This window comes from Protopterus annectens, chromosome 8.part1 (assembly GCF_019279795.1).
Source record: "Protopterus annectens isolate FY-2018-M chromosome 8.part1, PAN1.0, whole genome shotgun sequence".
NCBI lineage: Eukaryota > Metazoa > Chordata > Ceratodontiformes > Protopteridae > Protopterus > Protopterus annectens.
The window spans coordinates 146157031-146180724 of NC_056742.1; the positions used below are offsets into that span (position 1 = coordinate 146157031).

Below are 23694 nucleotides of genomic sequence, written 5' to 3' on the forward strand. Positions count from 1 at the left end.
ATTAACTCCCCAAGTGATGTTGACATTATACAGAAAGGCCTCACTGAGACCAGCGACTGGTGTCACAACCATGGCCTTAATCTCAATACCAAAAAATGTGTCGCCATCCCCTTTGGGGAAAAACGTGGTTCCCATGAACTACCACATCGATGATAGGCCACTGAACACACAGGCGGTATAAGTGATTTGGGAACACAGGTTGACATCAAGTGCTCTTTTGACCACCACATTGCCACTGTGGTCAGAAAGTCCTTCTTTGTGGCATATCTCATTACTAAGGGTTTTGCATCCAGGAAGAAAGAGGTCATTGTCTCCCTGTACTCTTCCCTTATAAGACCAATCATCGAGTACAGTGTAATTTGGCATGTACCTAAGTAGACACTTGCAACAACTGGAGAGGCCACAAAAGTACCTCACAAACAGAATCATAGGCCTTAAACACTTGTCCTATATGGACAGACAAAAAAAACTCCCAACTATTCTCTGTCTCATATCGCCTACTTAGATGCGATCTCTGCTTGACTTACAAAGCCATGTCTGACTCAGCTCTGTTAGAAATGCTACAGCTAAAGAAATCCCAATCCCTCTGCACCACACACTCCAGAGACCTCAACCTCATTACCACAATCAACAGAACAAGCTGGAGGGACGGGTTCATAACCCAGAGACTGCCCATGCTATGGAATAGACTTCCCATACATGTCAAACAGAGCACCTCATTGGCCCTCTTCAAGAGAAATCTTGATGAGTGGATGGGAAATAGAAAATTCGCCCCGGGGATCACTCCTGTGGCTCTACAGAGGCACTGGCTCTACTCAACAGATGCACTGGGAACTAAGGTCAGGTGGCATGATGCCAGGGTAATCGTATGAGCTAGGCTTGTAAAGGCTCCAGGGCCATTAGCCTAGTACACACCTATGAAAATTGACAGCATCAGATAAAGAAGTTATATACTAACCATAATGTTCCATCTGTTTTGTCCATTTTTATTCGCCATCAACTCCCTACCCTTCTACCCTCTGTCCTTAGACAAGAAGTCAGTATGTGAGGATTCAAAGGACACCTTAAATACCTTACTCCGTGGTCTCCAGTGATGGTCTTTGTCCATTGTTTTTACTGTGTTCTTTCCTTTCGAGCTATATGTGTTGTCTGAGGGGAATAGGAGTGAAGCATTATGGGTAGAGAGGAGCAGTTTTCGATCCGAGGATCGGATATGAACCCATATGTTGATGGTGAATGAAAGTGGGCAACACAGATGGAGCGTTATGTTGAGTGCATAACTTCTTTTTATACTCTGATATGTTTTCTACATTCCCTGTAACCCTAAAGCCACTTCTAAAAATAAAGAGAGGAAAATAACTGCATTCTCCAATCCCTGTTCCTCATAAGACAACTGTGGATCATCTTAACAAAGAAGTTGATGTTCCTACCAAAGACCTATGCATTCATAGCAATTAACACAAGAAAAATGGGCTTTTCATCAAAGCATCAGCTTCTAATATGAACTGCTTTTGTAGGATTTTGGTAGGTACAAAACAAGCTGGAAAATAATTTCTTCATTACAGTTACCTCTTCTAGAGAGGTTTCTCAACTACCAGCCCTATGTATACAGCACTGTACATGTGTTTTCATAGAAGCAGTGTGTGTTTAAGAACAAATCTCTCCTTTATGACTGAAGTGGTGGTCCATATTTCTTTTAAACAGCTTGTTTGTGGTTGCATTTCTTTCCTAAACAAACAAGGGGTAAATTTCTCTACATTTACTGTATGTACGTGCAGGCAACCAAACCACTGAGACAGTCTGTTTAGCGTTTTGTCTCATTTAGGAAAAAAATGGTCAGACAGTTGGTAGATTGGCCCTATCCAAACAGGTCTTTAATTATATTGTTATTTGTTACGAAGCACGTAGTAAAAGTTGAACTGGGAAGTTCACCCGATCAGGTCAGCAGCAACAACAGTAGCCTTCTTTAAAATGTTGTCTGCCCTGCGTATTTGTGAGTCTTGCTACATGGACTTCTTTTCACTGATTTTCCAGACATTACAGTTTGGATGTTCAGTCTAAAGACAGAGAAGAATTTGTTCTGTCATCATGCTAAACATGATTTCAACCATCTAACTATTGCTGAGGACTGACAGTACGCTACCTGGACAATATGAAACTCATGCAGCAGTGATCCTTCTGATGAATATACTACGTTTGTAAGCATGTATGCACACATTGAGTAGACATTAGAATAACACTATCATTGCTGTTGGGCAGCCTTTCTTCCTCCATTTCATTAGTCCTCTTCATATGTTGGTTCTGATGAATTCTGTACTGGATGCATTTATGAGGTTTTAGTCTTGAATAGTAGAAATTTTAGTCCACAAGTATATTTTATGTTTGCTTATTATCCTAACTTGCCAGTTGGTTGGATATTTTTTTTGTACTTTTTTTGCAGTTGTTTGTAGGTCTTTCAGATATTTGTGTAGTTTGGGTTTGGCATCAGAGGCCCTTTATTGTCTTTCATTGCCTTTTTTGCAGAGCTTTCCACAAATCAGCTTTCATTGTTAAGTAAACAAAAAAAATGCTTGTTTTACGATGAAAATATAAAGCAGAATGCAAATATGTCAACATTTGTAGAATAAAGCATTACAGAATTAAAATGAAATGTTGTTACAAAATAATTCATTATGAATATTAAAGTTCAGATTAATTCAGATCCCCTACCTGAGCTCAAATAAAAGTTGGCTTAGAAGATGCAGAACATAATGAATACACAAGAATGGCACAAGATATTTCAGTCCATAAACAGGAAATGTGCATATATGGAGTTAAAAGTATTAACATAAATAAGTATGAAATTAAGTGTTAAAAGTAAATGCTAGCAAAAGATATTTAAAAACTATTTTAAAAAAATCTCAACAAATGAACTGCAAAATCCCTCAAAGGCCAGCTTTGGAGTCTTCTGAACAGAAAAGTGTTGTCTCCCCTTGTAGTTCCTTCCATATTTATGAAGAGCAAGGAATAAAATGCATACAACCAAGCACAGTCTCTTCGAATAAGACCATGCCAGCTTTAGTCTTCCCATGAACATCTTTTGGTATGCTAGCTTTATTATTTTCAGGGTACCATGAAATTGTAGTGTGGGTGTAGGGTTCATGATGCACTCAGCCAGAGTGAAAATGATTAATTCAGGTAACTGTTATTTACTTTCATTCCTTTCTTATGCAAGTAGGGAATTCCTGTCACATGGATCCTATTGTTTGGACATCTAATGGTGTTCTAAGTATACTTGCATAGATCTCATTTTGGTAACCATTTGAAATGTCATAACCCACTAGATCAAGTCCCTAAACTCTGAGAAATGAATGGCTGAAAAAAACTGACTTTAAATATACTAAGTCTAAGTTTACCATTTCTCAGAATATTTCATTTTCTCCTTGGTATGGCAATATTTTAGTTAGTATATATAAGGAGCAGTGAAACTTGCCCCCCTGCAAATCAGAAGTTTAAAAGAGAATAGAGATGTTCGAGATTCACTCTTCTCCTGCAGTTTCAATCTTTTTAGGTGTGCAGGCACTCAGCAGTACGAGTGCTGACATTTCAATATGGAGCCGTGTGCTTTCTTTCTGCAGTTATTGCAGAAAGCATTGGTCCTAATCATTATTGCTTTGACTGATTGCATTTGTAAGCATAATATAGAAGCACCCCTGAGTATTTCATAGACAAAACAATTGTTGCAAACTAACCTGTATACAAGCAATGAGTGGAATGAGTGGTTTATTATTGTTCTTTTAGTGAAACTAAGTTCCTTTCTTCACATGGTGATGCCACATCTTTTTTGTCTCTGCTTGTCTGCTATGATTGATTTGTTTTTAGTTCTCATCTTAGTAGTTTGAATTGCAGATGATAAAGTGTACTGTACACCACCATCAAACAGTTTCAAACTAGAGTATCACTAAGTAACCAGAACATTATTTTTATTACAAAATTTGCTGTGCTTTTGCCTTAGCATTTGTGCACATACCATTATTTATTTTCTTTAATCATCCTAAAAAAGGGCAGACGTCTAGTCTAATTAACTGTTCAAATTACTGAGCTGAGCTTTTAGACTGGGTAAAGCTTCTTCTCAGTCTGTCAGTCTATTCAAAAGAGTTTGGAATCTTGACATTTGTTTGTTGGTTAAATCAGAATACATCACTGAACCACATGACCCTTTTACAGGCTCTGCCAAGCAACAGTAATTGGTTAAGTGGCTCGCTAAGAGTTACAGAGTAGAAAGTGGAGGCTGATGGAATCAAACCCTGGGCTACAGGAAGCAGCTCATTTAGAGTTTGTAGCATTAGTCTTGTACATCAAGAAGACTGCAAATCTTTAAAGTAGTGGTATTTGCCAGCAAAGTGAATTGAGTTGAGCTGTCTCAAAGAAGTCAAGAATAACTTTGGTTATATCATAGTAGAAATGGGTCATATTTAGTTGTTACGTTATCTGTTATACTAAAAGGATTTCCCTGTTTTATCACATAAAAGTATTATTTTGTATTAAAATAATCATATTTTTACTGGAGACGCAATATTTATACTGTATTTTCTGCTACCTAAATTTTTTTCCAAGAAATTAGTTCAGAAAGTTTGATAACATGGAAGTGAGTTGGTGTCCTTAAACTGTGAAACTAATTAAAACTTGGGGCTTTGAGAGAGGAAAGGGCTTCAGCATGGAAAACACAGTCAGACTGTTTTATGTATAAAACAGGATGTGAAAATGTATTGAAAAGGCTTCATATGTAAAACAATGGGTTTATAAGTATTTACATATTGTTGCCCTTAAACCACTGTGGACTCTTCAGAGACAAAAACTCCATAGTTGTAGTAATGTCAGATGATCTACACCTAAATTGTCCGTGTTTTTTTATAAGTCTTTGTTATTTATCTGCTAGATCTTGTGTTTGATGCTGGAATACAACATCATAGAAAACAATGACACACAGCTTCAAATCATCTCTACCTTGGAGAGCACAGATGTGGGAAAACGAATGTATGAACAACTATGTGATAGACAGAGAGAGCTGAAAGAGCTGGTACGTGAGTTTTCAGTCTTCTGTTTATGGAAGTAGTATTTTATTGGCCTTTCAAAGAGTGTACATAATGTGGAGCATCTCTGAAGTACTTGAATTGTGATAATTTAGTTCCTCAATTTAATTTAAATGTTAATAAGTAGATGCACCTAAAAAGGTCTTTACTTTGCACTACATATGAACATTCTAAAGAGCCATTATTGCACAGGGAATGCCTTATGGGTAAGTGGATTAAGCACCAGTTTGCTTTGAGGAGTTGTCATGATCACTGATAGGCCAGATGAACTTAAAACCTGAGAGGTTGTCATGGCAGTCACATTAGTTCAAATAATTTGTCTACCATTTTCCAGGCCTTGCTCCCCCCTCCCCAACAAAAAGGAAAAGAAAAGAAAAAAGAAAATTGGTGACATTACAAGAAAGTAGTTTTAAAAACCATTAAAGCTATTTCTGTTTGCATAATTCCTGTTACTGAGTAAAGGAAAAAGGCAGTGAATGGAGTTAGAAACATTTGGTTACCTCAGTTACCTCAGGAGAATCCACAGAATCCAAGGTGGTTACCATCCTTTAAAACATTCATGAAAGCAATATGTTATATTCTTTATGATATGTTCTGTTTTCCAGCTCAGACCAATGAGGACTGACTCGTATTAAAACAGGTGCACTCTAGTCTGTAATTGGACATTATTTGCCTTGAGACAGAGTTTAATGGAATGAAGTGGACAGTAATTTCAGACCTTATGGGTGACAGAATACAATTGCACATGTCAGACAAAGTTTTTCTCTGAGTAAATGTAAATTAAATGTTGCTGCACTAAATGCATTTGAGAAAAAAATAAACAGCAAATCTTGAGGGTATGGGTTTGCAACGGTCATAGAGGATCCCATAGCTATGGAAAAAAAGACTCAGAAGGCATGGATGACAGAGTTTGTCAATTATTAAATATGAATTGATCTCCCCAATATTTACTTCTCTAGGTATTGCTTTATGACAGCTCCTTAAAGAGTGGAGTGTTTAGAATTAGAAATTTAAATTGCTGTTCCTCAGGATGTAATACAGTAATTACAGCTGTTTAATTATGTATATCAGTCTGCCTTTCAGCTTTGACTGAAGTACTATTTTGTCTACTGAATGGCATAAATTCCATAAATAGTCTTACTTGCTAATCAGCAACTGTCATATCTAATTGTGAAACTTGTCAGCGAGATAAGTGTAAATTATTTATTCTGAGTAATGGTGCAAGATGCTGAAGAAGTATTTTCTTTATTACAGCAAAGAAAAGGTGGACCCACCAGGCTAACACTGCCATCCAAATCTACTGTAAGTTTTTTCTGAATGTCCAGTTTTCTTTAAGAAATTTACATTTTTCGTATTTCTGATATAATCATAATGAATTACCTTGATGGTATGGTGGATGCAGATGAAGTTGGTAATTATTACTTGACCCTTTTTTCTGTTGAAAGCAATTCAGATATCGGTGGTCATAAAGGATGTCCTATTTAATGTTGCAGTATTCTTTGCAGATGGGAAGTCCTCCACCCAAGTGACCCAATGTCCGGCCAGCATACAACAGCTTTTAGCTACTGCAGGTACGTGGGACATTGCACATATGTGCTGGCAACGTTGGGCATAAAAGGACAGATGCACGTACAATCCTCAGAACTTTTCTGCCACCATTCGGAATGCTTGACTCATACTTCGGTCTGCTGCCTGATTCCGTTGGTTACTGCTAGCTTTTAGATAAGTGCCCCATTGGGGATTTATTTCTTTGCTACTGCTTTCTTTGCTTAGCTCATGTTGTCCAGGAAGGGTAAGTGTAGGTGTGAAAGGCAAATTCCACATAAGGACAGCCACAGTCTTTGTCTTTTGTGTGTAGACCCCAATCACTACCATTGTTCTTGTTCCATTTGTCAGGCCTTTGTCCCAGTAACATTGAGAAACCAACTTTTGGCTTTGAATGTTTACTTAGAGAGTCAACGACTTAAAAGACTAGCTAAAGACATTGTGGAGGGTTCTGTGGGTCCTTCGGCCAAGCCAGTTTTGAAAAGAAAAGTTATTAACCCTAGACTTATCCTATTCAGCTGCACCTCTATCCACGACGTATCCCTTGAGGTTAGTGAAGACCCAGTGTTATATTCGGAGGCTGGGTCTGGTTCATCGCTGGGTACCTCCTTGGAAGCCGTTAAAGAGTCCAACCTTGTCACATCCTCAGAGGCAGTGCAGACATCCATTTCAGATGGACAAGGGGAACCATGGCTTATTGTGCTTGAAGGGTCCAGGAACATACCTCTTACTCCAGCTAGGGAACAGATTCCGGAGTCAGCAGCAGAAGCCAGCCCTACGTCGGGTTCATCCTGAACTCTTCACGCAGAAATGCATGTTAGGAAAAACAGAAAACCAAACATTCTCAGTCCTGTTTCTCTCCACAGTCTTATTGGGATACAATTTTTCAGGGGTTAATTAAAGCTTTATGGCTCCTAAGCTTTCCACTGCTGTTTCTTTTCCTTCTTTCACACCCACCCCTGTTAAAAGGGTTAGGGATCAAGAATTACCTGATGATGATTCTTCCTCTGACAAGGCTTCTTTGGCATACTCTACAAAAATTACTTCCCCTGTAGAATATGTTCTCCAGAGGAGGAGTCCAGTGGGGCAGATTCCCCTGTAGAAGAATTTTCTTTTGAGGAGACCATTAACAAAATGGGAGATTTTTTTAAATGGGACTGCTCACAAATTTCAGAAGAGCAAAAAAGGTATTATATCCTTTTACAAATGGAATCTCATTCTCCTTCTGCTGCACCACCTGTTTTGCCAGCATTTTTAGGTGCTTTTTCCTCTACTTCTAAGATGCCTGATTCACATGCTCCTGCTCCTAAAAGGCCAGACAGGTTCTACAAGGAGCCTGATGACTGCTACCTCCTGTATAAGTGTTGTCCAGCTGATCTGGCTGTAGTATCCATTGTTTCAGACAGGTCCTCTAGGTTGTCACCTTCTTCAAAGCTTCTACCTTCAGATAAGGAGAGTTAGATTATAGAAAGACTTGCTAAGAAAGTTTATACTACTTCAACATATTAGAGCTATAAACTGTCAAACACACGTCTAGCTATTCATTGGCCCTACTTTCAAAGGCCTCTCAAGCTTTTTCACAGCGTCCAGACTCTGACCTAAAAAAAATCAGTTTGTCTCTATTAGCAGCTTCTTCTTAAGTGGCTAGACGCTTCATTAAATGCAGTTATGATGCAGCTGAAGGATCCTCTAGAGCAGCTGCTTCTAACTCTGTGCTGAGAAGGCACTTTTGGTTGAGACTTCGACCTTTGCCAGATGACATCAAAGCAAAATTGATGGATGCACCTCTAGATAACTCTGCTGATGTTCTTCATGTTTCACTGTTGCAGTCTTCACATTTGGGTTATCCCTGCCAGGGTAGCCCTCAGCCGGGCAGAATACCAGAGGCTTAGTATTTCTGCATCGGTTGCTGTCGCTTCTGGGATAGTATAAAGTAAGGCAGCAGATGCCATTACATCAGTCTTTCTTGCCGCGGAGCCCGCAGCAGAAGCAGTTCGCACGAGTGCTGGTCGGCCACTACCAGAGTTTCATCTTCCAAATTGAAGCTGAAGTCTTCTAAAGTTAAGTACCCCATTGGGGATCCTTTTTTCTTGCAATAACCAATGTCAGAAAAAGTTAACAATTGTCTCGCCTGTGGAAAGCAAATACCACACCGAGACTTTCATTCTTACTGCATCACTTGTTTAGGCCTAGACCACGATGTCCCCCGCTGTCACTTTTGTGCTTTGTTCACTGCCAGAACTGTACGTTATTGGGCCCTTATTGTAGCTATATAGTTTTGCTTACAGTCCTCGAATTCCGATATTGCTTTGGTAAGCCATCTGACAGCAGATCTTCCAAAAAAAGTAAAGATAAAGACAGAGACAGACCACACAGTTCCAAACCTACCGACGATGCTTCCGTTAAGCTAGTCGTCAGTTCTCCGGTCCTCCGTGAGGCGCTTTCACAGCCCCTGAAGCCTACTTCTGTGAATTCACAGGCTGCTGCCGAGACCCTTTCGGAGTCTGGTATGCTGCAAAACTATTCTTTGACTAAGGATCCCTTGGATGGGTCCGGAGCCACTGAACAGGCACCGGCTACAGAGGAGGTCCTTTGCACTACTGTTTCTCGACACAAACCTACAACTTCTTTCGCGTCTACCGTTCTTTCGAAAACTACTGAGTTTACCTGAGTTTGTAAAGCCCAGGGTACGAACCACACCTAAGAAACTGACGACCCAATCTCCGGCACCTGCTTCCTTGTGTCAGTCTCAAATGCTTAAAAGGGTGGAAGACCTTATCATGCTGATCAGGGGAAGCCAAGTTACCCCTTCCAAAAGAAAGAGAGATCTCTTCCCAGTAGTTTAGTCTGAACAGGAGTCTGATGACTCTGATGCATCTGAATATGAAGACATGCAACCCATATCTGATGCAGAGGATTCCATTCCTTTAGCCTCTCCCCCCAGAGGATTTTTCCTGCGGGGAAACCCTTCATATCCTAAGGGAGCATTTCCAATGGGAATATCAGGACTACCCTTGGTCTGAAAAGAGACTCAGGGAATTCTTAGATCTTCCACAGCATAAACCCCTGGCCATTCCCCCAGTCCTGGATGTCGTGGAGGATGTCTTCCTGGAATCCAGTTTGACTCCTGACACCCTCTGTCCTGCACTCAGAAAACCAGACAGGTACCTCAGAGTCCCCTGACTCTCACAAATTTCTTTTTAAAAATCCTACTGCTGACCCTGACGTAATTTCTCAAGGGCCTAAAGGAATTAAAACAACCTCTGCTACGAATCCCACCCCCTCAGATAGGGATTCCCAAGCACTAGACAGATGGGGTAAAAAAGTATACACCTTTGCTACTCTTGCTACTCTTGCTATCAGAGCACTAAATTGACAGTTACATATGCTAAAATTTCAGCAACATACCCTCGAACTCCTCAAACAAAAAAGGTCTTCCTTTCCTGCTCGTGCAGAATCTAGAGAGTTACAAGAGTTAATGCATTCTGCAAGACAAGTAACTAAACACACCTGGCACCATGGTTTTGACACCCTAGACGCTTCTTGCAGGGCAGCAGTCACCAGTTCTGTCCTTAGAAGGCATGCATGACTTAAGGAACAGCCCTTGCCAGATCATGTTAAAACAAAATTGTTGGATGCACCCTTGCACAAAGACAACTTATTTGGCACTAAGGCAGAAGAGGTCTTAAAAAAGATGGAAGAAAAAGCAAAATCAATGCAGACTGTTAAGGATTTCTTACAGGTCTCAGCAGGCACTGCAACTCTAAGCAGTGGTCCTTTCCTGCTCCCACCAGGTCAGTTCAGCCCAGACCCCATGGAAGCAGACCCCCCCAGACAGCAGCCACAGGGAATGCAGAGCTCTAAACAGTGGATTTCCTCCACTTCAAAAACAGGGAGATGTTCTTCGTGTTTCACTGTTGCAGTCATCACACTTGGGTTATCTGCATGCAGGTAGCCCTCAGTCGGCCCGAATACCAGAGTCTTGGGATTTCTGCGTCTGATGCTGTTGCCTCTTCCATGACGCCAGGGGTATAAAACATGCAGCTGATGCCATTACATCAGCTTTTCTTGCCACGCTTGATCCCGAAGCGGAAGCAGTTCGCAAGTGCTGGTCGGCTGCTACCTGAAATTTTAGTTTTTTGAGTTTCAAACCTGAAGTCTTCTAAACCTAAGCACCCCGTTGGGGATTCTTTTTTCTTGCTCTAATCGATATCAGAAAAAGTTAACAATTATCTTGCCTGTGGAAAGCAAATACCTCACAGAGATTTTCATTCTTACTGCGTCACCTGTTTAGGCCCAGACCATGACGTCCCTCGCTGTCAGTTTTGTGCCTTGTTTAACGCCTGAACTATTCGTTGTCAGGCTGTCTTTGTTGCTAAATTCTTTCGCTCTCGTTCTCCTTATTCCGAAATGGCTTCGGTAAGCCATCCGACTAACGATCTTCCAAAAAAAAAGTAAGGATAAAGACAGAGATAGACTGCATAGGTCCAAAACTGCCAACGACACTTCCTTTAAGCTAGTTGCCAGTCTGCTAGTACTCATTGAGGTGCCTTCGCAGCCCCTGATACCCATTTCTGCAGATTTGCAGGTCTCTGCTGAGACCCATTTGGAGTCCGGTACGCCGCGAGATGCTTCTTCGATTATGGGACCTGCAGAAGTCTCTACCTTGGTTGGGTCCGGAGCCGCTGTGCTGTCACCAGCCTCTGATGGTGTATTCTGACCATCCGATGTTCGTATTAAACAGACTATCTCATTTCAGACTAAAATGACCGTGGTTCTCAGGCCCAGAATTCACACTATGTATAGAAAACTGACGACCAAAGCACATGCTCAAGCCCCCACACCACAGAAACAAATGCTTAGAATGGCAGAAGACCTTATAACTCTTAATTAAGGGAAGCCAGCCTTCCCCCTCTAACAGACAAAGAATTGATTTCCCTTCTGATTCAACAGACCATGAGTCCGATGACTGTGATCCCTCTGATTACCAGGACATACCCTTATCTACCTATGAGGATTCAGATGCAGAGGATTCCATTCCCTCTACCTCCCCTCCAGAGGACTTTTTTGGTGAAACCTTGCATACCTTACCATACACTGGGAATGCCAGAACTACCCACAGTCCAAAAAGAGACTCAGAGAATTTTTAGACTTGCCTAAGCACAGGCCTCTAGCTATACCCCCTGTCCTGGATGTTGTAGATGATGTTTTCATGGAATCCAGTCTTACTCCTGATACTTTACCACCAGCTTCTAGAAAGCCTGATGGGTACTACAGGGTACCTGACTCTCACAAATTTCTCTTTAAGAATCCCACTGTGGATCCAGAGATCATTTCCCAGGGACCTAAAGGTATTACGGCTACTACAGCCAAAAATCGTACCCCTTCAGACAGGGATTTGAGGGCTTTGGACAGATGGGGCAAGAAGGTATATCCCTCTGCAACTCTTGCCATCAGGGCTTTAAATTGCCAGTTGCACATGTTGGAAGTACCAGCAGCATATTATGGAACTAATTAAACAAAAAATGTTGTTGCTTCCAGATTTTGCAGAAAATAAAGATTTACAAGAGTTACATACTTTGCTGTGTGGTTTTGATGCCTTAGAAGCATCTTCCAGGGCTGCTGTCACTGGGTCTGTACTAAGGCATGCCTGGCTGAAGGAACAAATCTTACTAGACCATGTCAAAGCAAAATTACTAGATGCTCCATTAAACCAGGCACGTTTGTTTGGCACAAAAGAAAGCAGAAGAGGTTCTTAAAAAGATGGAGGAAAAAGCACAATCTATGCAAACTGTTAAAGATTTCTTACAGGTACAGCCACCTAGATTCAGTAGGCATTGGTTTTCAAAAAGCTGGTCCTTTTTAGTCCCTACCAGGTCTCCTCAGCCCAAACCCAGGGACAACAGACCACCAAGGCTACAGTCTCAGGGTACGCAGAGATCTAAACAATGGAGCGCTCCCCCCTCAAAAACAGTGAGTAGTAAGCCACCCCCTTATGGAATAAATTTACAATGACTTGTCTATCATCCTTCCCAGCCATGCCCAAGTACTTGCACCCCTAGGAGGAAAACTCGCCCTGCATGCAAAAAACTGGATGTCCATTACCCAGGACCGATGGGTCCTAAACATTGTATCCCAGGGATATAGATTCTACTTCCACTCACTGCCAACCCCAAACGGGTTGCTAGACCTTCCTCCAAACCAGTGGGCATAGGCTCAAAAGCAAGTACTTTCTTTTCTCAGTATCAGGGCTATTCATCCTGTTCCAGTAGAGCAATGAGGACAGGGTTTCTACTCCATACTGTTCCTGGTGCCCAGAAAAGAGGGCTCTTGGCGCCCTATCCTGGACCTGCCCATTCTCAACACCTTGGTGGTCCCAAAATTCAAAATGCTTACACTACAACAGCTGCTTCCTGTGCTAGCCAAGGACTCCTGGCTAGTCACCCTAGACCTAAAAGAAGCTTATCTGCCCATCCCCATAAGGGAATCTTGCAGGAAATATCTATGTTTCAGGGCAGGCTGTATGCACTATCAGTTCTCTGCACTTCCGTTTGGCTTGTGGCTATGGTATTTACTTTTTATTGGAGGTGTTCCACACCATGTAATTGTTTCCTTTTTTGGGGACTCCTGACATCTGGGGCAAGAAAAAGTGATGTAATGGCATTCGCTGCATGTTTTATACCCCTGACGATTTGACTCCATGGAAGAGGCGACAGCACCTGATGCAGAAATCCCAAACCTCTGGTATTCGGGCTGACTGAGGGCTACCTGCAGGCAAATAACCCAAGTGTGATGACTGCAACAGTGAATACACTCGAACATCTACATTTATGGTGAGTGTACACAACTGTACTTTCTAAGCCATCCCCCTCATGGTAAGATCTCACAATGACTTTCCTCCCCCACCCCCTCCCTCTGCCCACCTTCACTTACCCCTAGGAGGAAAACTCTCCTTTCATGCAAGCACCTGGGTCACCGTTAACAGAGACTGCTGGGTTCTCAACATAGTGCCCCAGGGATACAAAATTTCTTTCCACACCCTTCCAACTCCAAAAGGGTTCCCAGATCTACCTCCAAACCAGTGGGCAGAGGCGCAAAAGCAAGTTCTTTCCCTGCTCTCTAGGAGGGCAATAGAGCACTTTCCTGCAGAACAGAAAGGCCAAGGTTTCTACTCCAGACTTTTTCTGATACGCAGAAAAGAGGGCGCCTGGCGTCCCATCCTCGACCTATCCATTCTAAACACCTTCTTGGTGATACCAAAATTCAAAAATGCTTACCCTCCAGCAGCTGCCACCCATGCTGTCCAAGGATGCTTGGCTACCACCCTAGACCTAAAAGAGGCCTACCTCCATATTCCTATCAGGGAATCATGCAGGAAATATCTACATTTCAGGGCAGGATCTCTGTACTTTCAGTTCTGTGCACTTCCCTTTGGCTTATCTACTGCTCCCAGAGTTTTCACAAAATGTCTGGCTCTGGCCATTGCCTTATGCAGACAAAGGAATATCCAGCTTTACCCATACTTAGATGACTGCCTAATTCAGGCAGACAGCTAGGAAAAGCTGCTCAAGCACCTGGCCTTTGTAAAGTCCCTACTAACCTCCCTAGGGTACACAATCAGTGAAAGGAAATCCAAACAAGTACCCACCCAAAGGATTATATTCCTGGGATCAAGCCTGGACACAGCATCCCAGATGGCATTTCTTACACCAGAAGAGTAAACTTACCTGGCAGCCTACTTCTCTCATCTAGCCACCAGACCCCAGTTATCTGCAAGGAAAATCCTGCAAGCTCTGGGGTTCATGGCATCTTGCATTCTAGTAATTCCATATGCCAGACTGCATATGAGGAAACTTCAGTGGTACCTAAAAAGCCTTTGGTGTCAACACTCTCAAGACCTGGAGACTCCTATACCCATGATACCTTGCCTCAGAAAAGATTTTCTTTGGCGGCAGCAGCATGCTCCCACAACAAGGGGCTACCTTTCTCATCACCCCCCGCCACCCTGACCCTCACTACTGATGCATCAGATTATACCTGGGGTGCACACCTGGACGACAGGTGCATACAGGGCCAATGGAGCCCACAGCAAATCCATCTGCACGTCAACCAAAAAGAGATGATAGCTGTCCAGCATGCCTTGACACCTTTCAAGCCCCTTCTATCTCCTGGGGCTCTCCTGATAAAAACAGACACCGCTGTGCTGTGGTATATCAACAAGCAGGCAGGGACTCACTCCTACCCTCAATGCAGGCTGGCCATGACCCTTTGGCACACTGCCTGTGCCATGCAACTCCACCTGTTAGCACAATTCCTGGCAGGTTCTCTAAACTCTCTGGAAGACCACTTAAGCAGAAACCTTCTGGACCCACACGAGTGGCAGCTAGACAAAAGAACCTTTACCCTAATAACTCAGAAATGGGGCAACCTGAAGGTTGCCCCCTTTGCTTCCCACACCAACCATCAGCTTAGCAAGTTCTGTACCAGGGAGCATCACTGCATGGTTTAGAAAGTGGATGCCTTGTCCTTCCCCTGAGTCAATCTATCGGTCAGTGCCCTTCCTCCACTACCTCTCATCCTCAGAGTACTTCTCAAAATAGAGGAGGAAAAACCAAGGACAATTCTTATTGCTCCAGACTGGCCTCACCAGCACTGGTACCCACTGGTGCACAGCCGGTCCCAAATGCCACCATTGCATCTCACTCAGACCCCAACTCTCCTAACGCAGAGTGAAGGAGAATTCATGCATCCCCAATTGCAGACCCTCAGTTTGGCCTATTCCCTAACCACCGATCAATCTGCCAACCTCAGTAAACAGGTTCTAGATGTTGTACGTCATGCCAGATGCCCTAGCACTAGAGTATCTTATGCTGACAAATGGAAAAGGTTCTGCACCTGGCTTCAGGCTAAGGAAGCCGATATGGCACAGCCCTCCCTCCCTCTCATCCTGGATTACTTAGCTGACCTGCTACACAGTGGTCTCTCTTGTTCCAATATTAAAATTCATGCCTCTGCTATCTCTGCTCATTTCCCCACCGAATAGCCCCTTTTCTCACATCCTCTGATCAAACAATTCCTAAGAGGGGCTAGCAACTTGAGGCCACCCAGAAGAGCACCAACCCCAGCTTGGGACCTTAACTTTGTATTGGAAAAGCTCACCCTGCCCCCCCTTTGAACCAGCATCTTCAGCAAAGCTAAAATTTCTCTCCTGGAAGACAGCTTTCCTTCTGGTCATCACTTCAGCCAGAGGTGTCTCTGAGCTACAAGCACTCATGGCTGTAGAACCCTTCATCATCTTCCATGCTGACAGGGTTTCCCTCAGGACTAACCCATCCTTCATGCCCAAAGTTGTGTCCAGTGTGGCTCTCAACCAATCCATTAATTTGCCCACCTTTTTCCCTAACCCACAGAACAAGGGGGAAAAGATCTTGCTCTCTCTAGAGGTGCACAGACAACTCAGATTCTATCTAGACAGGACCAAATCCTTCAGAAAGTCTGATCAACTGCTGGTTAGCTTTGCTGCAGGGGCAGAGGGCAAAGCCATCTCCAAACAAACAGTTTCCAAATGGGATAGTACATTGCATCCATTTCTGCTACAAGCAACATGGAAAGCCTCCCCCCAAGGAGGTCAGGACTCACTCCACCAGAGCAGCCTCCACCTCTGCAGCTTTCCTCAGAGGAGTCCCTACCAGGAACATCCCGGAGTGTGCCAACTGGACATCTGTTTACACTTTTGCCAAACATTACCACCTGCCTATCTTCTCCAAATCCAGGGCAGGGTTTGCCTTTGCAGTCTTGCAGGGCATCTTAGCCAGCCCCTAATCTCCTTGACTGCCTTTGGAATGAACCCAAATGTGATGACTGCAACAGTGAAACACGAAGAACATAGTACAGTTGTGTACACTTACCATAAATGTAGATGTTCGAGTGTATTCACTGTTGCAGTCCTGGTTTCCCTCCCTCCATCCCCTTCTTCTTTCTTCTCTCTCCTTACAAGGGACATTTTGTTATTTACTTTCTACTGGGTGGGGTTCTTCCACCAGAACCTGGTTCCCACTTGGGGTCTCCTGACAGGTTAGGGCAAGAAAAACTGATGTAATAGCGTTGGCTGCCTTACTTTATACTACTGACAACCTGACGTCAGTCCTCAAGTGACAGCAACCAACGCAGAAATACTAAGCCTCTGGTATTCGGGCCGGCCAAGGACTACCCTGGCAGGGATAACCCAAATGTGATGACTGCAACAGTGAATACACTTGAACATCTACATTTATGGTAAGTGTACACAACTGTACTTTTTTGGTTCTGCAGCTGCAGATTCATTTAAGTCCTTACAAGAGAAGGGAAAAGAACTTCTAGATTTGAAGCACCTTTTTGTGCCTCCTGTTCCAAAATATCACAGAAATTTTTCCACAAAGGCTTCCCTTCTTAGGAGACAGACATGTCTGTCTTCCTCTGTTTCTTCTTCCATATCTAAAAAGACTGCAAGAAAACCTCACAGTCTAAGACTCCTGGTTCTGGCCCTTCATCTCAGCAGATCTTTCCAGCCAGGCCAAGTACTCTGTGACTTCCAACCTCTTCAAAGTCTTATTCCTCTATCTCTTTGTCTGTTCCTTTTTTTTCCAGCTTGGGCAAGTATAACTCAGGTTTCTTGGGTTCTTTCTATTGTCCAACAAGGATATTTCATGACTTGGAAAAATCTTTCTCTTTTAATGGGTGTTCCTCAGCCCCCTACAAACCACTACTTGACTTTGTTTCCACAGGTTCTAAGGGAATTACCTTCTCACAGCACAATTAAGCATGTGCCAATGGGCCGTAGAGGCAGGGGGTATTACTCAAGAATGTTTCTTGTCTCCAGAAAGAATGGTCCTTAGAGACCATTTCTGGGCCTATCCCACTTAAGCACTTTTCTAAAAGTAGCAACTTTCCTCATGCTGTCTTTACAGAGTTAGTTTCCTTTGATTCCTCCTCAGTCTTGCATGGCTTCTCTAGACATCAAGGATGCCTACCTTCCCATACCTATCCAGGCTTTTTACAGGGCATTTTTGTGTTTCTCTGCGGCTTCTTTGTACTTTCAGTTCTCTGCCTTGCCTTTTGGGCTTTCAACTTCCCAGGGGTGTTCAAAAAGTGCTTGACCTCTGTGATTGCTGTCCTCAGGGTCAGGGGAATTCAGGTATACCCAGACCTGGACAATCGTTTTCTGGCTCTTCAATCAGAACAGTTGATTTAAATCTGCAGTTTGCCATTTCTCTCCTGCAAATTGTGGGGTTCACCACAAATTAAAAAAAAATATATTTTCTTTCCCCACCACGGAATCACAGCTTTCTAGGTGCAGGTTCAGAACAGACCTCATGATGGCTTTTCTTCCTCCAGAAATAATTGTGTCCCTCACTTCCTTCTTCGAAAGTCATCTGCCTCTTCCCTCCATTACAGCCAGAGAGTTTCTGAGACTTCTAGTGTTTATGGCATCCCCAATACCTATGTTGCCCCTTGCAAAACTCCACATGTGGAGATTTCAGTGGTACCTAAAATCAGTTTGGGTGCAGCATGCTCACCCTCTGGAGTTTGTTTTTCCTCTTCTCCCATTCCTAAAATCTGAACTCCTTTGGTGGATTCAACAATTTTCTCTGAATCCAGGACTTCATCTGCCCCAGCCAACTCGAGTTGTTCACAGATGCCTTAGACATAGGCTGGAGGGCAACTTTTGCATCAAAGAAGGTACAGGGCCTCTGGTCTCTTTCACAAAGAAAAGAGCATATCAGTGTCAAGGAAATGAAGGCTCTTATTCTAGCTGTACAGGCTTTTCATCTTCTCTTTCATTCAGGCCCTCTGAAAGTGTTTACAGATACCACCACAGTCCTTTGGTATGTCAACAAGCAGGGAGGGACAAAGTCTTACCTTCTTTGCAGGTTAGCCCTCATGGCATGGGATCTGACAGTTCAGTAAAATGTGTTTCTTCGAGCAGTTTACATCCCATCCACCCAAAACGTTGTGGCAGACACACTAATCAGGTCAGTGACACAATCCCATGAGTGGATGCTTCACAGGGATGTGTTTCTGGACTTGGTCCATCAGTGGGATACTCCTCTACTGGATCTTTTTGCCTCCCGTTCCTCTTTTTTTGTGCCAGAATCCCACATCATCTGGCTTGAAAGGTGGATGCCCTATCTTTATCACGGGAAGGGGATGTTTCTCTATGCTTCTTCCCTTCCTCTCATTCAAAAAGTTCTGCTCAAAATTCAGCAGGGCAAACCAAAAATCTTGCTGGTGACTCCCTTTTGGCGAAGACAGCATTAGATCCTTCTGAATTTAGCCAAGGGCACTCATCACAAGTTAACTCAGAGTGGACCTTCTCACACAGGACAAGTAGTATCTACTTCATCCACATTTGTCAACTTTACAACTGACTTTGTGGGTGATAAACTTTTGTTTCCTTTCAGACACCTTTTCTCTGAAGACGTGCTTTAGGGTTCTGCAAGAGTCCAGGAAAAACAGTACTAGAAAATCTTATCTTCTCCAAATGGAAGAGATTTTCAAATTGGTGTCTTTCTCAAAATCTGGATCCATTTTCAGTAGATGTTTCAGTAGTTCTTTCTTACTTGTGTAAGTTACTTAAGATTGGTTTGGCTTATTCTTCAGTGAAAGTTCACTTGTCAGCCATTTCTGCCTGTCTGCCATTATCTCCACCTTTGGCTTCCAGATTGGAAGTAAAACTTTTTCTTAAAGGTGTCCTTCATATTACATCTCCCAGAAAACCAGTTTCACCTCCTTGGGATTTGAATTATGCCTTCGAGAAGCTTACTGTGGCCCCTTTTGAACATGCAGTCACAGCTTCCTTAAAGTTTTGTACCTGGAAAACCGTTCTTTTTTTAGCTTTAACCTCTGCTAGGAGGATTTCTGAGATTCAACCTTTGATGGCTTCTCCACTTCTCCGCCTTTTCTTGTTTTTCACAAGGATAGGGTCTCTGTGTACTAATCCCTCCTTTATGCCCAAGGTAGTGAATGAGTTGTCTCTTAATCTATTCAATTGCCCACTTTCTTCCATTTTCTTCAGTCCTCCAGTGAGATGATTTTACACACCTTGGATATGCATAGACAACTCAGATTTTATTTGGATAGACTAAGGCTATCAAAAAGTCTGATCAGCTGATGTCCTTCAAGGATGCATCTGCAGTCATCACATATGGGTTGTCCTGCCTCAGGCAGCCCTTCGGTTGGCCGGATTCCAAAGCCTGGGTCCGGCGTCGGCTGATGTCGCCCCCTCCCCGACGTCAGAGCACCTGGGGTATAAAAGCGTCAGCCGACGCTATCTTCCTCAGTCTTTCTTGCCGCGTGGTGCCCGAAGCAGAAGCAGTTCACAAGTGCCGGTCGGCCAGCTCCTGTAATTCAGCTACCAAAGACTTCAAAAGCTAAGTACCCCGTTGGGGACTCTTTCTTGCCTCAGCCGATGTCAGATAAAGTTAATAATTGTTTAACTTGTGGGAAACAAATACCTCATAAGGATTTCCACTCTTACTGCCTCCCTTGTCTAGGCCCAGACCACAACGTCTCGGCCTGTTCAGCCTGTGCTTCCTTCAACCGACGCACTCTTAGACGTCGGTCGGAGTTTGCAGAGGAATTCTTTGGGGCTAGTTTTTCATACAAAATGCCGTCGAAGACTCCGACTTCACATTTAGTAAAGAAACGGAAGGACAAGGACCGACACACGCGGGCCGCGGTTTCGGCTGAAACCACGGCTAGGCCTTTCGCGAGTGTCTCGGTCTCTGCTGAAACCGAGTCCTTGGTACTTCCGACACCCGAAACCGCTCAACCGACAACCTCGGCCCCGGAGGCCCCTGCTGAGTCGGTTATTGAATTCCCTTCAGAAACTGGTGTCTTGGAAACTTCCAACACCATTCCTCTAGACAAAGCTACTCCAGCACGTGGTGCAGCTAGGCCTCCTGCATCCATGTCCATAAAGGCATTCACCAGGGCTAAAGTTGCTAAACATTCTAAAGCTATGCCTCCCAGGGTTATTCCTCAGGGACCCTCTACAAGTTCACAGATTCTTACTTTAGCAGAGGACCTTATTTCCTTGATTAGGGGATCTCAACCTCATCCGGACATTGGCTCTCAACCTCCTCTAGACAAAAGGCCCAGGGTTGAGCCCTCTGATCCCCACTCCTCAGAGGAGGCCTCTGATAGCTCTGCTCTCTTGGACTACCAGGAGGAGGCTTTTTCGGCCTACGAGGATTCTGATGCAGAGGAATCCATCCCCTCGGCCTCCCCTCCTGAAGAGCTGTCCTTCGGTGAGACCCTTCACACTGTGAGAGATCATTTCAAATGGCAGGGCCAGGAATTTTCTGATTCTAGGAAAAGATTAAGAACTTTCCTGCATTTACCTCAGCATAGACCTTTGGCCATTCCTCCTGTTTTGAATGTCATTGATGATGTGTACTCTGAATCTAGTATAACCCCCGACACTCTTCCCCCTGCCCCTGTCAAACCCAATAGGTACTACAGGGTCCCGGACTTGCATCATTTTCTTTTCAAGGCTCACTCTGCTGATCCAGAAACTATTTCCCAGGGACCTAAAGGGGTTGCAGCTGCCACCTCTAAAAATCCACTCCCCTCTGAAAGGGAGTCCAGGGCTTTAGAGAGATGGGGTAAAAAAGTATATACTTCTGCTACTCTTTCTATGAGGGCATTAAATTGTCAATTTCATATGATACAGTACCAAGAGTATTTGTTAGATGAATTGCATAAGAAACTGTCTTCATCTGAACCCCTAGATCGCAAATCACTACAGGATCTGGTACATAACTCCCAGCAGGTTAGTAACCATTTCTTACAATGTGGTTATGATGCATTGGAAGCTTCATGTAGGTCAGCTATGACAGGTGCAGTCATACGTAGGCATGCTTGACTGAAGGAACAATCTCTGCCAGACCATGTAAAAGCTAAGCTTCTGGATGCTCCCCTGGAAAAGCAAAAGTTATTTGGCTCCACTGCTCAGGAGGTCTTAAAGAAGGTTGAGGAAAAGGCAAAATCTGTACAAACAGTTAAAGATTTTCTACAAGTCCAACCACCAAGATTCAGCAGGAATTGGCCTGCCAAGAATTGGTCCTTTCCGGACACAGAAAGATTTCAGAGGGGCAAGAACAGGCGTGCCAGGGGTAGAGGGCAAGCTAGAGGCTCCTACAGAGGGCGTCAATGGCAGCCTCCCAACCAGAGAGGTAGTGCAGGACCTTCAACGGCTGCACAAGGACAGACTCAATGACTTTGCTTTGACTCTGCCAACCAGGGCTCAATTAGAAGCACCTTTGGGCGGAAAGCTTTTTTTATTCTCAGACAATTGGCATACTATTTCAAGAGACAAGTGGACACTGCAAATAATAGACAGAGGATACAGGTTCCATTTCCACACATTGCCAAAAAGAAAAGGAATGCCAGACCTGTCACCAAATCAAAGGGCAGAGGCTTTGAAACAAATCTCCAACTTAATGAAAATGAAAGCTATAGAAAAGGTTTCTCTTTCAGTACAAGGCCAAGGATTTTATTCCAGACTATTCCTTGTTCCAAGAAAAGAAAATCAATGGAGGCCTATTCTCGACTTGTCCGCACTGAATTCTTATCTCATTGTGCTAAAATTCAAAATGCTGACTCTACAGCAACTCCTTCCCATGCTGGGCAAGGGGTCTTGGCTGGTGACTCTAGACCTCAAGGAGGCATACCTGCATGTCCCTATCAGACAAAGTTGCAGAAGACACCTCAGATTTCTTGCAGGCTCAGAGCATTATCAATTCTCAGCATTGCCCTTTGGCTTATCTACTGCGCCCAGAGTATTCACGAAATGCCTGGCATCAGTAATTGCACACTGCAGACTTCAGGGGATTCAAATTTACCCATATCTGGACGACTGCCTTATACAAGCGGACAGCCAACAAACTTTGATAAAGGACTTGAATTATACCATCAACCTACTACAGGCATTGGGATATACAGTCAACCTTCACAAATCAAGACTTGTTCCATCCCAAAGAATAACTTTTCTGGGTGCGGATTTAGACAGAACCACCCAAATGGCTTTTCTCACAGAAGAAAAACAAAGACAACTACCGGATTACTTCAAGAACCTGACAAGACAAACTCAGCTGACTGCAAGGAAAATCCTGCAGGCCCTGGGTTACATGGCATCTTGCATTCTTCTCATTCCACAAGCAAGGCTGCATATGAGGAAACTACAATGGTACCTAAGGAGTTTATGGACTCAGCACAGCCACAGCTTAGAAACTTTGATCCCACGCATTCCATGTCTCCATAAGGAATTTCTGTGGTGGGCTCAAGCAAGCCAATCAAACAGGGGTCTGCCCTTTAGCAAACCAATAGCCAGACAAACCATTACAACGGACGCTTCAGACCACGGTTGGGGAGCACACATGGAGGGCAGATGTATTCAAGGACTATGGTCACAAAAGGAGCTACGCATGCACATAAACCAAAAGGAAATGTTGGCAGTGATACATGCAATAGAGGCCTTCAAACTTTTTCTGCATCAAGGCCACTTGCTAATAAGGACAGACAACACCACAGTCATGTGGTACATAAACAAGCAAGGGGGCACCCATTCCTACCCTCTTTGCAGACTGGCAATGAATCTATGGGAACTTTCCTTGAAACTCAATATAGACCTGCAATCCCAGTTTGTGCCAGGAAAAGACAATATACTGGCGGACAGCTTAAGCAGAAATATCATGGATGTACACGAATGGATGTTGCACCCAGACATCTTCCTACAGATAACACAATCATGGGGAAGGCCAGACATAGATCTTTTTGCCTCCACCCACAATCATCAGCTGAAGAAATTCTGCTCAAGGACATACCACCCACAAGCATGGAAAGTGGACGCCCTATCTTTCAGCTGGAGAACCCTAACAGTTTATGCATTTCCACCTCTTCCATTAATGACCAAGGTCTTACTGAAGATCAGCACAGAGCAGCCAAAAGTGATTCTGATAGCTCCGGACTGGCCAAGACAGCACTGGTACCCATTGTTAAATAGCATGTCACACACAAAACCATGGCCTCTTCCTCA

General features: G+C 43.6%; 1 protein-coding gene across 1 annotated transcript in view; it reads left to right on the forward strand.

The window, feature by feature from the left end:
• Nucleotides 1-23694, forward strand: part of LOC122810253 (c-Maf inducing protein) — a gene marked incomplete in the record, with an annotated part of 1337359 nt that overhangs the window by 1103681 nt on the left and 209984 nt on the right. The window contains 2 exon segments of the mRNA XM_044081790.1: nucleotides 4919-5059; nucleotides 6327-6374. Coding sequence (XP_043937725.1) covers nucleotides 4919-5059; nucleotides 6327-6374 — 189 coding nt within the window.